This window comes from Episyrphus balteatus, chromosome 4, assembly GCF_945859705.1.
Source record: "Episyrphus balteatus chromosome 4, idEpiBalt1.1, whole genome shotgun sequence".
NCBI classification, from domain to species: Eukaryota; Metazoa; Arthropoda; class Insecta; order Diptera; family Syrphidae; genus Episyrphus; species Episyrphus balteatus.
The window spans coordinates 43,844,113-43,858,555 of NC_079137.1; the positions used below are offsets into that span (position 1 = coordinate 43,844,113).

Genomic DNA, 14,443 nt, shown 5'->3' on the forward strand with positions numbered 1-14,443 from the left:
TGACCTGTTCCATTCGATTTCAGAATGATTGAATCCTTGAGTGAAACCAATCGAAATCGACATAATTTTTCGATTTTTGTTTGCTTTTTCAATTTTTGTTTGCTTTGGAAAATTAATTCGTTAACACAATAGGTAACTGCCAACAAAATTTTGGCTGTAAAATTAAATTCTGAAGAAAACTCTCAAGTTTGTTCGGCAAACTTCTACTTTTTGGGGAAGTTGAGAAAACTGCAAGTTGATCAACTCTCCAGTTTAAAATCGAAAGTTGAAAACGTCAGCTTGGAGTGAATAAAACCGAATTCGGAAGTTGAGGATAAAAATCCTCAAATTATGTTCAACTCCGAGTGATAAAAATGGCCCTTAATGCATGTCATTAGGCAGATATTTAGTACAAATCTTAAAAAAGATCTTAATCTTAATAAGAAATACGCACGGGTTTGCTTCACGGTTCTATTACTAAACAATAGAAAAACTAATTCTCTTACTAATTTTGTTTCAGTTAATTTATCAAAAAATCCATAAGTAGGGAATTCTGTATAGAATAATGTTTCAAGGATTTGAACCAAAACTCAAGTGAAAATATTCATAATTTCTTGATTTAGGTATGCTACGTACCGTTTTTTTTAAGCACGCCAACCAAATAACATTTGGTTTTTTTCCTACCACCTTTTTTCAATTACAAAAAATCACAAAAAAAACAAACGTTTTTTCCAGCATCAAGACTTGCCAACCCTTTTAAATAACCAAAAAGTGTTTAAATCTTAGGAATGCAAATTATTTAATTTTAAATGAAAAATTTAACGAAAAAAGAAAATTATTTCAAAATAAACATACAAATATCTTTAACGTAGTTTTTTTTGTTGTGGTTTACTCAGAATAATATCATAAACATTTTTTATGTTTTTGTACCAGTTTCTTCTTGTCACAAGAATAATTTAATTCTTTTCATTCAAAAACCATAATACTTAAAGAAAATATGAAAACCATTATTAAAAAGGTCCGGTAACCAGTTATTTCTTTTTAGTATTCATGTTTACGTAAACGGTGAACATAATTCTTAAGTTATAGCTACAAACCAGGTAGTTAATACCTGTTAATCACTGTTTTGTCTGTAAATTGTGAATCACACAAGACACAACCAATGACGTCTAAATTATATGCTTTTTGTCAAGTTAATGTTATTCTCTAATGCACCGCAAAGCGTTAGTGTCTTGATATAATCATTAAACCGTTAGCGGAACATTTGAATAATGATACAATCGGGCGATAAAATGCAGTTTCTTGTCTTGTGACACTTATGGTAATGAACTACCTAATGATTAATGACATATTAAAACCCCATTAATCGATCAATCTTGACATGCCTTTTAAGGTGCTTAAATTTGGTCAAGTTCAGTTGTGTTTTTTTAGTATTTTTGTTAATCGAATGTGAATCACCCTGTATTCACAATTTAAACGAATATTATACTAACATTTATTTCTTGTAATTAAAAACACAATAAAGAAAACGTGTCAATATTTTCTTAAGTCATTTTAATTTCTTAAAATAGTTGCACAAGTAGTTTACTTGCCTCATATTTTATTTTTTTTTTCTTCTAAAAATACAAAACTTAAATAAATAAATAACAAAGTGGTTTTAAGAAAATATTCCAACTTGCTTGTAAAAGCAAAATTCAAAATATATGGACTCACATCGTAACGGTAAGTGCTTACATGATGACAGGGTAATAATACTTCCACTTAACACGAAAAGCATCTATCTGTATCTATCTATCTGAAGACACATCCATATCCCTCTATCAAAACACGATCGATTGTTTTTATTATCTATACTCTCGTATCTCGCTTTTATAATATTCTGTGTGTTTCTAAGTGCAAACTTCTATTCCAACACACAAGAACTATACTTTTTTTCTATTTTTAGAAAAAAAGAAAAATATTCACTCTTGTGAACTGTGAGAGTATAGGTACACAACATAATTTCCACAAAATGCAATCTGATTTTCAACGTGGGAATATCGACATATTGATGCACCTAAAACAACAACAACAAACACAATATTTCTATATCTCTCTATTTTTTAAGATATAAAAATAAATATAAAACTAAAAACCAAACACCATGCATTTATGACAAAACAAACAGAGCTTTGAGACAACAAAAAAAAAAGGAAAAATATCTAGAGCAAAAAAATTCGGTATCAAGGGAGAATATTTACCAAAATGGAATCAGGAATAGAAATTTAATTTTTGTTAAATTATTGTATTTTTGGATTGCAAAATTGTTTTTGTGTTAATTTTAGTCTTCATCGGGTTGCCTGGGCTGGGGCATTGAAATTGATTTATATTTTGGTGAGAGTTGGAATTGGTACTCTTTTTTCGGCCGGAAAAAACCTGCTTCCTAGTTGTGTATATGGTTTGAATTTTTAGCTATCCCGACTTTTAATATTTTCTCAAATACACCCTAGGTCAAATGAGTATGGATACGTTTCCTGAAGCTCTTTCTGGAAATAGGTATTTTTGCTATTGAACCTTTATTTGAATGAAAAGGATATTTTACCTATATTTTACTATGAAAATCTTTACACAAAAATAGTCTTGTTTATTTCCCAAAAAAAAAAAGAATTAATTTTATTTAGGTATCTATCAAAATAAAAAAGATGTAGGTAAGTAAAAAACGGAAATTTTTCTAGAAACCCAATTTTTTGTACACGTATACGGAAATCAGTCTCTCCTAGTCCTGTTACTTTGAAATTTTATGCACGCTTACAAAAATTCCTAAAAATTAAAAAAAAAAAAAACACTCAAAAATAACCCTGAAAATAGGTGTTTTTCAAAAGTTTATATTTCGAAAATTATAGCTTTGAAATTCTTAGTCTTCAGATTAAAATGAAATTGCAATCTATACAACAATGCTTATGGGAAATGGAACGTCAGCAGTCACACTTTTCGATTTCGAATTATCGATTTAAAGGGGTTAAAGGGGCCGTTTGTATAGATCAGGAAAATGCATTAGAAAAAGGAAACAGAACGAAATAGAATATTTTTGAAGTGAAAACTTCTTTAGTATCGTAGTGATTTGTAACACGATGAAACGAAAAGGCGACAGAAAAAATCAATTGATTATAACTTTTTTGTTTTAATAGATAGATAAATGAAATTTATACCGTAAATAGGTAATAAAATAAACTATAATTGTGCAAAGTTTCAATTAATTTCATATTCAATATCTTGAAATAACTGTGAAAAGATGTTCTTTTTGAAAATACCTTATAGTAGAGTAACTAAACCAAATTATTAGGGAACCCGGCCGAACAGATCTGATTTTGACGATTTTTTTTTCAAACGTAGGTAATTAAAAATACTTTAAATTCTATAGATTAAAAATTGCCGGTGTTGCCGTATTGTTTTTTAAAATTAAAATTAAATTTTTTTTTAACAAAACCATTTTTTTTTTGTTTAAATTTCATAAAACAAATGATAGCAAAAGATTCTCTAGGTAATTTAAGGAAAATATATATAAGGCAGTAAGGGACAATCTTTAAGCGATAAATGCAATTTTCTAACATTCTGACCTCAAACACAAAAAAAATATTTTGAAAACAACGGCAACAACTACAATATTTTAAAATACATTTTTAAAAAGCCAGAAGCTCATTCTTATCTCTTAAATTTAAATCCACTAAATTTAATCAAGACTTTTTGAAAAAATGGTCCTCAAACTCAGAATTAAAAAAAAATGTTACCTATTAGAAAAATTTAAAATGACTTTTTTCCAAACTTTTTCTAATAAAATATGAATTTATTTAAAAAAAATTTTTGGCCATAAATATTATCAGTTGAATTTCGAAGCAAAAAAGGTAAAATATATCACACTTTTGAAAAAAAAAAAATGAAAAATTACTTCAATTTCAATGGTTTTTTTTTTTATTAAAACTGAATTTTTGCATCGAAATAATTAATTTTCTCAAAGACTGTGGTAAATAGGAACTTTAAATTTTTGCTATTTAACTTTCAACAGTAAGGGTTATTAAATGAATAAAAAATAATTTTATGTTCAGATGTTGAACTTTAAAAAAAAAATAAGTTACATTTTTTTTTCAAAACTTTTATTAAAAAAAGTTCTTCGAAAATGAAATACTTTTTAATTTTTTTCATAAACCGTAATACATATTGACATTTCCTTTTATAATTTGAAATCATAATAAATGCGGCCAGAAAAATTTGAAAATAAATGCATTTTATATTACTGCCAAGTTTGAAAAACGACATGTTAAAATTTTTTCAATAATTTTTTTTTTCAAAAATCTGAGTTCAATTACCATTCTTTCAAAAGCCGTTCATTCAATTAACTTAATTTTAATTTTACATATATGACTAAAAAATGTATATTTGAATATTGTAGGTTTTGCCGTTGTGTTCAAATATTTTTTTTTTGTGTTTGAAGTCAATTAATAAGAAAATTGCATCTAGCGCTTGAACTATGGAAGATGGTCCCTCACTCCTATATTTTTTTTTCCTTGAATTTCCTAAACAATCTTTTGGCATCAATTAATTTATGAAATTTAAGAAAAATTTTTGAAAAAAATTTGTTTTTATTCACAAAAATCTTCAATTAAATTTAAAAAATCAAAACGGCAACACCGGCAATTTTTAATCTATAGACTTTAAAGTATTTTTAATTACCGACGTTTGAAAAAAAAGATCATCAAAATCTAAGGTGTTCGGCCGGGTTCCCTAATATAGCCAATTTTTGAGCTTTAGTTACTCCACTATTATATCTTTTGATCTAGAGCACATAAAATTTTGATTTAATTTTAATACGCATGCTGATAATATTACCGATGTACAAGTTACACAATCTTTAGTTGAAAAACTTGAAAAATACCTCAAAACACCGGTGGAGATCTGTTGCCGATGAACAGCCACCATTTCGACATGGTTGGCTTTAAAAAAATCTTCCTATTTTTGTAGGCATCGTAGAAACATTATTAAAGCGTCATATAAAAAGTGAAATATCGATAATAAGCTTTAGATGATATTAAATTTAATATAGGTTAAAAATGGGGTTCATGTGAAATATTTTTTAAGTTTTTGTATTTTTTACCGACTTCCAAAAAGGAGGAGGTATTCAATTCGTCTGTATTTTTTTTTTTTTTTTTATGTTTGTTACCTCATAACTTTGGACTGAGTGAACCAATTTTGATAATTTTTTTTGTATTGGAAAGCTGGTGGATGCAGTGTGATCCCATTTCAATTTCGTTCATTTATAGCCATAGGAACTATTAAAAAAAACCATAAAACTCAGTTTTGATGCATGGAAGTCGGTTTTGTTTTTTGATAAAAATGATTATTGAAAACTAGATCGTATGAAAATAAAATTGTATGTACTTAACTTAAGAAAAATCCCACAAAAAATCTATGTGGGTCAAATCGAACAATCTCAGTGAGCAGGTAATGCAATAAAAAGTAATGAGTTAGCCATGCCCCTTAAATCCTGTACATTGAGGATTTGTCTCATTTTTCTTGTCCTCGTACACGTTAAAAAAAGCTCCTTTTGGGATTTTCTTTTTGATGGAATTAGAAAAAAAAAAATATTAAACTAATTTTTAAACCTTGAAAACTTGTACCTTTTGGGGATTAACTTTCTTATCGAAGGTGGCGAGAGAGTGGTAAGAGGGAGTTTTTTTCTTTTTATCTCTAACAATAAAAATCACATGGCTTTATTTTATTGACATGGGGTGTAGATTATGGTTGCATCTTTTCCTGATTTATTTTTTTTTTTTTGTTTTCTTTATTTTCATCTCAATTCTTTCTAATCGAATGTAAGCTTATTTATATCAGAAATTTCTTAACCAAAGACGTTGACTTTGCCATTCCGTTGGCAATCTGTTCAAAGCAAAAAATCCCCAGATGCATTGTTTAATTTATTTACTCTTGTTTATTTAATTTTTTCTTTTTTTTTTGTATATTGTGGCGGCAGCGGCGACCAAACTATTGTTGAAGTTGAAGTTCGTTTTTGTGGTCGTTTGGCTTGTGCTTGGGTTTCTTCCGTTTCGATAACGCGCTTATATCTATGTACAAATATAATAATAAAAATAATAAAAATGTGCAATACGTGAGGTCAAGTACAATTCACAAATTAAAGAGAATTTGTAAACAAGTAGAAGTTTATAAACATACGGAGTCTCGAGTTATAGATTCATTTTTTTAATTTTTTTTTTTTTCATATAAAAAGAAACCGATTTAGTGTGTTTTGGTTTGCTTTTATAAGCGAGTTATTGTATTTATATTGTTGGCATAATTAATATTTATTGTTGCATGGCTAAGCCAATATACGAATGTGAGCTTGTTAGTGAGTATAAATATTAAATAACTTGAACTTTTTTTTTTTTTTTTTGTTATCTGCCGGAAGTTTGTGTTTTTGATTTGATTTGAATACAAGAAAAAGGCGGCTTCAATTATAAACAATGAACAAAAAAGATTGAATGAATTGATGGATTGTTTGTTTTTGGAGAAAGCTTAAAATAAAAACAAATGGTTTATATCAATATGCGATTTCAAGATCATTAAAAACTTTGTTTTATGAAATGAAATTATTGAGAAACTTGATTAATTTTTTTTTGTATTCTTATCGGTTGATATTATTGTTTTGAAAAGAATCCCGTCCAAATCATTTTCTATGAAACTTTTTTATAAAATATGTTTTAACGCAATTTTTTAAATTATTCCTTTAAGGATAAAATTGTGGTATTAATAATATTAAATTAACTTCGTTTTAAGAAAAAAATTATTTAAAGTATTTAGCTAAAAGTGAAAACAAAACATAAAAAAAAAATACTGATATTATTATAATACAAAAAGAAAAAGTTTATGCTAAAATAAAAGGCCTATAGAAGATACAATAATGTGATAAAAACAAATTGAAATAAATGATTTGACAAAATAGGTTTAAAAACATCTATCGAGAGGAAGTCTGAAGTTGTATATCACATTTACATGATCGAACTCAAATCATGGAATTCGTTTTTAAAATTACTTACCACCTTGAGGTAAGGTCTTAGAGATTTGATATTTGTTTGATGCGATGAAATAAAAGTCGATTTTTATTCTTCTACTAGTATACAGGGTGTCCCAAAAGTTAAGGTCGAAACGAAAACGGTAGATAGGGTAGGTGGTGACAGTTATTAGAAAAATAATAAAAAAAAATCGCAGCCATATATTTTGGGAGTTATGGGCATTTGAAAAAAAATCGAAAAAATGGTCACCCTGTGGCGGTTTTTCATGTGCCGTGACTACAAATCTTAATTTTTCTCATTTTTTTCTTTTGTTACGGAACCTTGAATAACCCTGCTATCAAATGCATTCAAAAATTTTAACTCAGCTGCATCAGTCTTAAAGAAAATATTACTTTTTTACCCAACTTAGTACTAACAAATTTTACATGACTCTAATTCAATGAGCCGAAGTGTAAAAAAAATGCACCACGATGTTTCGGCAAGTTGACTTAAAAGTTGGTGTGTTCAATTCTCTTTTCAAAATGGTATAACATTGTTGGGAATATTTCATAAATAAGCGAGATCAAATTTTTTTTCTTAAGAAATCCGACTTTTTATAAGGTAATTTTTCCATATTATTTAAGTTTTTGTATTTTGAAAGGTTCTGAAAAGGTACAAAACTTGAATAATATTTAAAAATTACCTCATAAATTATTATTTTTCTAATAACTGTCACCACCTACCCTATCTACCGTTTTCGTTTCGACGTTAACTTTTGGGACACCCTGTATACAAAAACAAACATACTACTGTGTAGTTTTTATTTTGTCAGTGTTACCAGTTAGTTTTTACCCAAAAGGCGAGTAAATTTTTTTGACAACAGACAAAATTTTCAATTATTCAACTTTTTAAATAATATTTTAGTGTCAAAAATAATGGTTATTTGAGTCAAGTGGTAAAAATTTGAAGATTTAAAAAAATTAACCGAAAAACATTGTTATTTTGTTTATTTAGGTACTCTAAAAATTTTAAACGATTTTAATTTTTTGATTCTATTAAAAAAAAAGGTTTTCTGACTCAATTATACGCCTGAAATGAATGCCAAAGTGGAAAAAATAGTTCAAAAACATTCTTTTAAATATTCTTGAGTTTTTTTTTTTATTTTTAACAAAGGTAAAAAAAAAAGAAAAATCATATGAAGAATACTGACGCTAATATTTTTTCAATTGTAATAGTGAAAAATCTTGACGTCAGACTAGTTTGACAAAATCTGGATATTTTCAAAACTTTTTCAACAAAAGTTCTGCTATGTTTTGGACAGTTGCTATATGCAATGTGTAAATAAAAAATAAAAAAAAAAATAAAATGTACTTCCAAACAGAGAATTTTAAGAAAAAAAAAATTTGAAAATCGTTTTTCTTATGTAAAAATTTTCAGAAAAAAGTTTGTATTCCGTTTAAAAAGGAAATATTAATTTACATATAAAAACAAAGTTTCAACGAAATTCATTCATCTGTTTTCAAAAAATTGATTTTCTAAAAACAAATTTTTATATATTTTTGAAAAAATCCAATAAGTAGGTATTTTCTTTTTGAAAATTTGTCTTTATTTTAACATCGTTACTCAAATGTTTTTGTTTAAAAATTATCATTGGAATCGGTCGTGCAGCTTAGGAAAATATCAGACATCAAGAAAACGGTTCTATGGCAAGTACATAACTACCGTTAATAACTGTCCAAAAAATTTTTTTTTTTATTCCATATAAATAATGACCAAAGTGGAAAAAGCTACCATTAATTTTGGCCCAAATTTTCCCTCTAGGAAATCACAGATTTTTTTTTTATAAAGCAGCTTAATAGCGTCAAGGAAAATTTTTTAACATTCTATTTTGAAGTTTTCAAAAGCAAAAATTTTATTCATCACATTTTTTAACAAAATTCAACTTTACTCTTTACTTAAAACATAAATACACAAAATTTTATCAAAACCCAAAAATTTTTGTTAAGCGAGCGAAACGAAATTTTCTAAAGTCTCCAATGTTCAACAAAGCTTTTTTGGATGAAAAAAAATTCGAACAATAAGTGAGCGACAAACCCTAAAAATAATTTCGATTTTTTCTCTAGAATTGCATTAGAACAACGAAAAGCATAACGAAATTTTTCGTTTAAGCTTTCGTTTTGCTATTTTTATATGGAATTTTCGTTTTGCTTCAGCTGCACTAGGATTTCAGACAAAAATAAAAAAAAAAATCAGTTTTTGACATTTTGCTCAATATTTTTGAGGTTATGTTAAAAATGAAAATAATTAAATTGGTTGATTTTTTTATTATCTAGGAACATTTTTCACATATTATTTTTTTTCTATAAAAAGGAAAATATTTTGTCAGAAAACGTTAAAAACGTTCTTATCCATATCAATAATCCTAAATTTCCTCATCACTCCATTTCTGCTGATAACTTTTTTTTTTTCAAAAATTATTTGCATTGGTACACTCTACAGTTTATTTCCAACTTGACTAAACTACCTAGTCTAATATTACAATAAGAAATTTACTCCAATGTCAACAGTATAATGAATAATTTTCCAGGACCTTTCAAATCTTAAAAATATTTACATTTATTTTATGTTACCTTCATCATAAAAATCTAAATCAGCCTGTTTAGAACCAGCTGTCTATTATGTGCCCAAAAACGTCACCTTTCTGTCAGCAAATATTCCATCAAAATCCTAAAACCACAACTTCAAAAGTTGAAAAACACCTTTTACATTGTTTAAACACAAACAAAAAAACCATCATCTTCATCATTATAAGCCCTCAAGCCATTCACATTTACAATAATTTATTCAACAAAAACAAACAACATTTTACTATTTTTATACTCTCGTTGACGGTCGACGGAAATATTATGACGATGACTAAACCTAAAAAAAAAAATTATCATGTTCCAATGTCATCCAGCCGACTAATTGAATTCTTATCTCTTGCCTATTTATCGGTTGGCAGAGGAACAACTTGATAGACAGCACACTTAAATGCTCATTTTTACTTTCAAGAGGTTATAGGTGATGGTACCTCAGCGAGTTGTACCTAAATATTATTCCACATTGAGTGGCGTTATGTTCTGGTGTTCTGATAAGATATCCTTCTTTTACACCACAAAAATCCACTTAAAATGATCATCTCCTTTCTAGAGTGTTGACCCTTCCTCAAACAAGCTGCTCAAAAGGAACCTAGAGTAAATTACTTTCGATTTTTGGCTTAACCGCAAAACCGCCTGAGAGTCCCGCGGTACTTAAAATACGAGAATTCGAATATAAAATATTTGTATCTGGTAAACAGATAACTCGTGAACTCATCTCTCAATCACTTTCGATTATATTTTTATTGCCAAATTGTGAATTTCTTCAGGAAATTAACAAAAAATTAAGAATTTACGGAAGAGGGAGACAAAACTAGTTTTTTTGGTCTTATCAAAAATATTGTGACGCAGAGAAATATGTTATTATTTTTTATTACCTCAGGCCTTGACTTTAAATTCATTGTCAATTAAATAAAATGTTCAACTAAAGTACTTGTGAAATTCCCATATTATTTTTTTTACTGCCTTTACAAGGTCCCTTTTGTGTAAAGGTCTTAGACATGTGCCTGTCTATAATCTTATCTTAAGCAACAAACTACAACTTGTCGTGAGCTAACAATAATAATAAAAAAAAAAACTCATTAATTGCAGCTTAATGAATGAAAAAATAATAAAACAAAAAGTTAATGGAATGTTTTCTTACAATTTTTTTTTTTTTTATTTTTTCAGAAATAATTCAGCAGAACTAATCTAAATGCAGGCCTCAATGCGCTTCATACTGGAATATCATCAAAGTTAACGAAGCAGAGAGCAGAAGAAGAATATATAAATTTTCAGTTTTTTTTTCACTCTAAAAAAAAAAAACGAAAAAACCACTTAACCTATCTTCACACTTAAAAAAACTTAATCCACATAAAATACAGCAAAAAAAACCTCAAGTCTGATGGAGTCCAAGGAATTGCTACTCTCAATTGTTTGTCTAGTTATTCTATTCACAGACCATTCAAGTCGAGTCTATGGAATGTCCACTGTGAACAAGGATTTTGAGCAATATTTGCGAACAATAAATTCATCAACAACCATACCCATACCAAATGTCGAAGAACGTGTTGTAGTTGATATTTACACTTTGGCATATTTAAATTATACATATGTGGATAAGGATGATCAAATGGTGAGCTTCTCGGAGGAGAAGGCACGTTATGGTGAAGGGAAGATTTTAAGTGTGCAAGGATTGTTGGTCCATGTGACGAATAGGAATGATGTTGGCATTGATAAAGCTTGTGATCCGGATATTATGGGGACATTGGGTAGTCCATTTCCGAAAGAGAAATGGATAGCGTTGGTGAGGCGGGGTGAATGTACGTTTGAGGATAAGGTGAAGAATGTTGCTGCTAAAGGTGCTGTTGGGGTGATTATATTCAATGATAGACCTGTGATGAATTTGGAGAAGATGCAAATTAAGGATAAAACACGTAAGTATTTTTGTTTTTAAAAAAGAGATTGGTTATTTTTGTGTTGGTAAAACATTCATATAAGGTACCTTGCTTCGTTTTGAAATAAGTCATCACAATAGAAGATGAAATATTTCCTAGGATCAGTGTTGCCAGAGCCGGTTATTTATCGCCAAACAGGCTAATAGAAAATTTCACTCGCTCCTTAAAATTTTAATTTCCAATTTATCGGAATTTGGCTCTTTTAATGTCTGTGTTCATTTGGGATCAGCGAAGTACTTTTTAATACCTATGAATCCATTCAAAGACATTTTTAGCAGTAGATACTCAAGGCCAAAGGAACACAGCTAATTTTGAACATGGTGATTTAAGGCGACTTTGAAATCAAAGCCTTTTACAGCAAAAATTTTCCAACGATGTGAACAGAGACAACCAATTTGCATACACTTTTCCTTTTTACGTATTAAAAATTTAGTTTAACCCTCGTGAATGAGCGTGAAAACCAGAATTATGAGCAAAATTAAAAACAAATAATTATAGTTGAAGAATGGATAAGCAACAGTTGTTTGAAAATTAAAAAACAAAATCATAAATCTCATACCACAAACAATTGTTTTCGTGTTTTGGAACTTTTTCGAAAGTGGCTATTTTTAGCTCCAAGATTTCTCAAAATCGGCTCCTTGCCTTCAAAAATATTCTTGCAACACTGCATAGGATAGGTAATTTTCAAAAAAAGGAATGAGATATTTAGAAGCAAAATTAAAGTACTATTGACAAGAAAATAAGTTTTTCATTAAGCAATTATTGCCATCATTTCGCCAAATTTTTTTTTTTTTTTTAATTTTGATAGCAATTTCTTTATTTGCAAAATTACTTTCGGGTTGTTTCACTCTTTTGCAAATCAAATTCACAATTAAAACAAATTTTTTTTCTTCTCTCGAACTATTTACCTACCTAATATTTTGCTGGATTTGATTTGCAAATTAATGAATTTAACTTCTACAAAATTTTTAACTCAATTTGCAAATAGATTTAAGTTATTTGTAAAAAAAAGTTACCTTAATGTGTAATAATCATTTTCATCAAAAAACCAAAACCGACTTCCATGGATCAAAACTGGGTTTAAGGGGTTTTCTCATAGTATTTTAACTAGAACTGAACAAAATTGAAATAGGACCACACTGCAGGCACCAGCTTTCTAATACAAAAAGAATTATCAAAATTGGTTGAATCCGTCCAAAGTTATGAGGTAACAAACAAACAAAAAACGAATAGATTACCTCCTCCTTTTTGGAATTCGGTAAAAACTCCTAACACACAGCTAACATTGTTGTTTCATTTAAAAACATCAGTATAAATTGTTTGGAAGCCTCACTGGGCTCTATTCATAGACACTGTCTAAGTTGCTTCTAAGAAAGACTGGAGTTTATCCTTTCCAAATAACATTGCATAAGAACCATCCTAAGATAAACTGGGGTCTAAAAACGACTATGAATATGCCCCATTTAAGAACCCCTTTAAAGCATCGCTTTATTTTCTTTTGCAAATCAAATTCACCTTTTAAATTCAAATACTTGGAATTTTGACTTAACTTATTTAATTCGTGAATCCATACATTTTTGTTTCACCCGTGAACCTTCAAGTGAAAAAAAAATTAATTTTGCTTCACTACGACGAGTCACGTGAAGTTGTTCACATGCAAAATATACCAAAATGTAAGTATAAAATTCTAAAAGTCTGGAAGATTTTTTTCTCTTGATCAAGGAAACATCAAAGAAAGATCTCTAAGCTCTTTTCATAACTGGAAACCAAAAGTTTCTTGTAGGGTAAGGTGGTATAAGAGTGCGCATTTTAGACAAAATACCAAATAAAACAATAACAAAAAGAATTTAACTACTTTTTTTATATATAGTTTTTAGTTTATAATCAAAGCAACGAAAAAAACTTAAAACTGGTAACAAAAATGTATTAATTCAAAAGTTATAAACAAAATACCACATTAGGAAATTTGCGCACTCTTATACATCCTATTGTGTAAGAGTGCGCGGCTTAGTTTGTAAGAGTGCGCAGCTGCGCACAGGTGTAAGTTCGCACAAAAGTCGCAAATAAAATTGCCTATCTTTAAATAAACAGAGTATTTTTCAACCCATCACTCCTTGCATGAGGAACAATCAATTTAGTCTTCGATTAATGGTTCCGAGAAAATTTCAATATTTCCTAGTTACTCTCATTCGCTTGTTTTTTGTAAAACTTTTATTTGGTTTCTTTTTGGTTGGAATTGCTTTTTCTAGCTGCTGTTTGCTGGTATATGGACAAATGCCAGTTATTTTGAAGCCTTGGATAGCATTTACTGCTCTTATAACCCGCGCACTCTTATACATCATCATGGTGCGCACTCTTACACGCTCAGACATGTAATCGAAGAATATATATATATTTCACAATGCACTTTATGACCAGTCTTACGTGTTCCTCAAATGTTTCTTTTTGTCGACTTTTTAATGTCCCATACTTTGTTTATTGTTATTTTTTGTTGTTAAGCGGAAAATTTAATTTGTTTGGCAAGAAATATTGGAAAAAAAAGTGCTAAGAAACTTAAACTTAACTAGCACCTCTGTTTACAAACACATTTGCATGAAATTTTGACAGCAGATCAAACTTATTTAAATCTTTCCAAAATAAGTGCATTCAGTCTTATATTCTCTTTCAAACCGTAGAAAATGGCCTTGCGCACTCTTATCCACCGCGCACTCTTATACCATCCTACCCTACATCGGGTTGCTGAGTTATTTGCAAACAACATTTTTTTTTTTACATTCGGAAATAGATACCTACATAACGCAGATATCTACGGACCATAGTCTAGAAAAATGTTTTTTTGTTTACAAATATGAGTTCACAATGAACAGGC

At 28.7% G+C, this 14,443-nt stretch overlaps 1 protein-coding gene across 5 annotated transcripts in view; it reads left to right on the top strand.

The window, feature by feature from the left end:
• The window catches only part of LOC129919426 (E3 ubiquitin-protein ligase goliath), a 96,027-nt gene that overhangs the window by 59,732 nt on the left and 21,852 nt on the right, over positions 1–14,443 (top strand). For 4 of the 5 annotated variants that reach the window (XM_056000298.1, XM_056000300.1, XM_056000301.1 and 1 more), the window contains one exon: positions 10,808–11,553. In XM_056000298.1, the coding sequence (XP_055856273.1) occupies positions 11,022–11,553 (532 nt within the window). In that variant the 5' untranslated portion in view covers positions 10,808–11,021. Of the gene's footprint in view, positions 1–10,520; positions 10,686–10,807; positions 11,554–14,443 lie in introns of those variants that run through there. The other variant, XM_056000296.1, reaches the window with a different exon arrangement.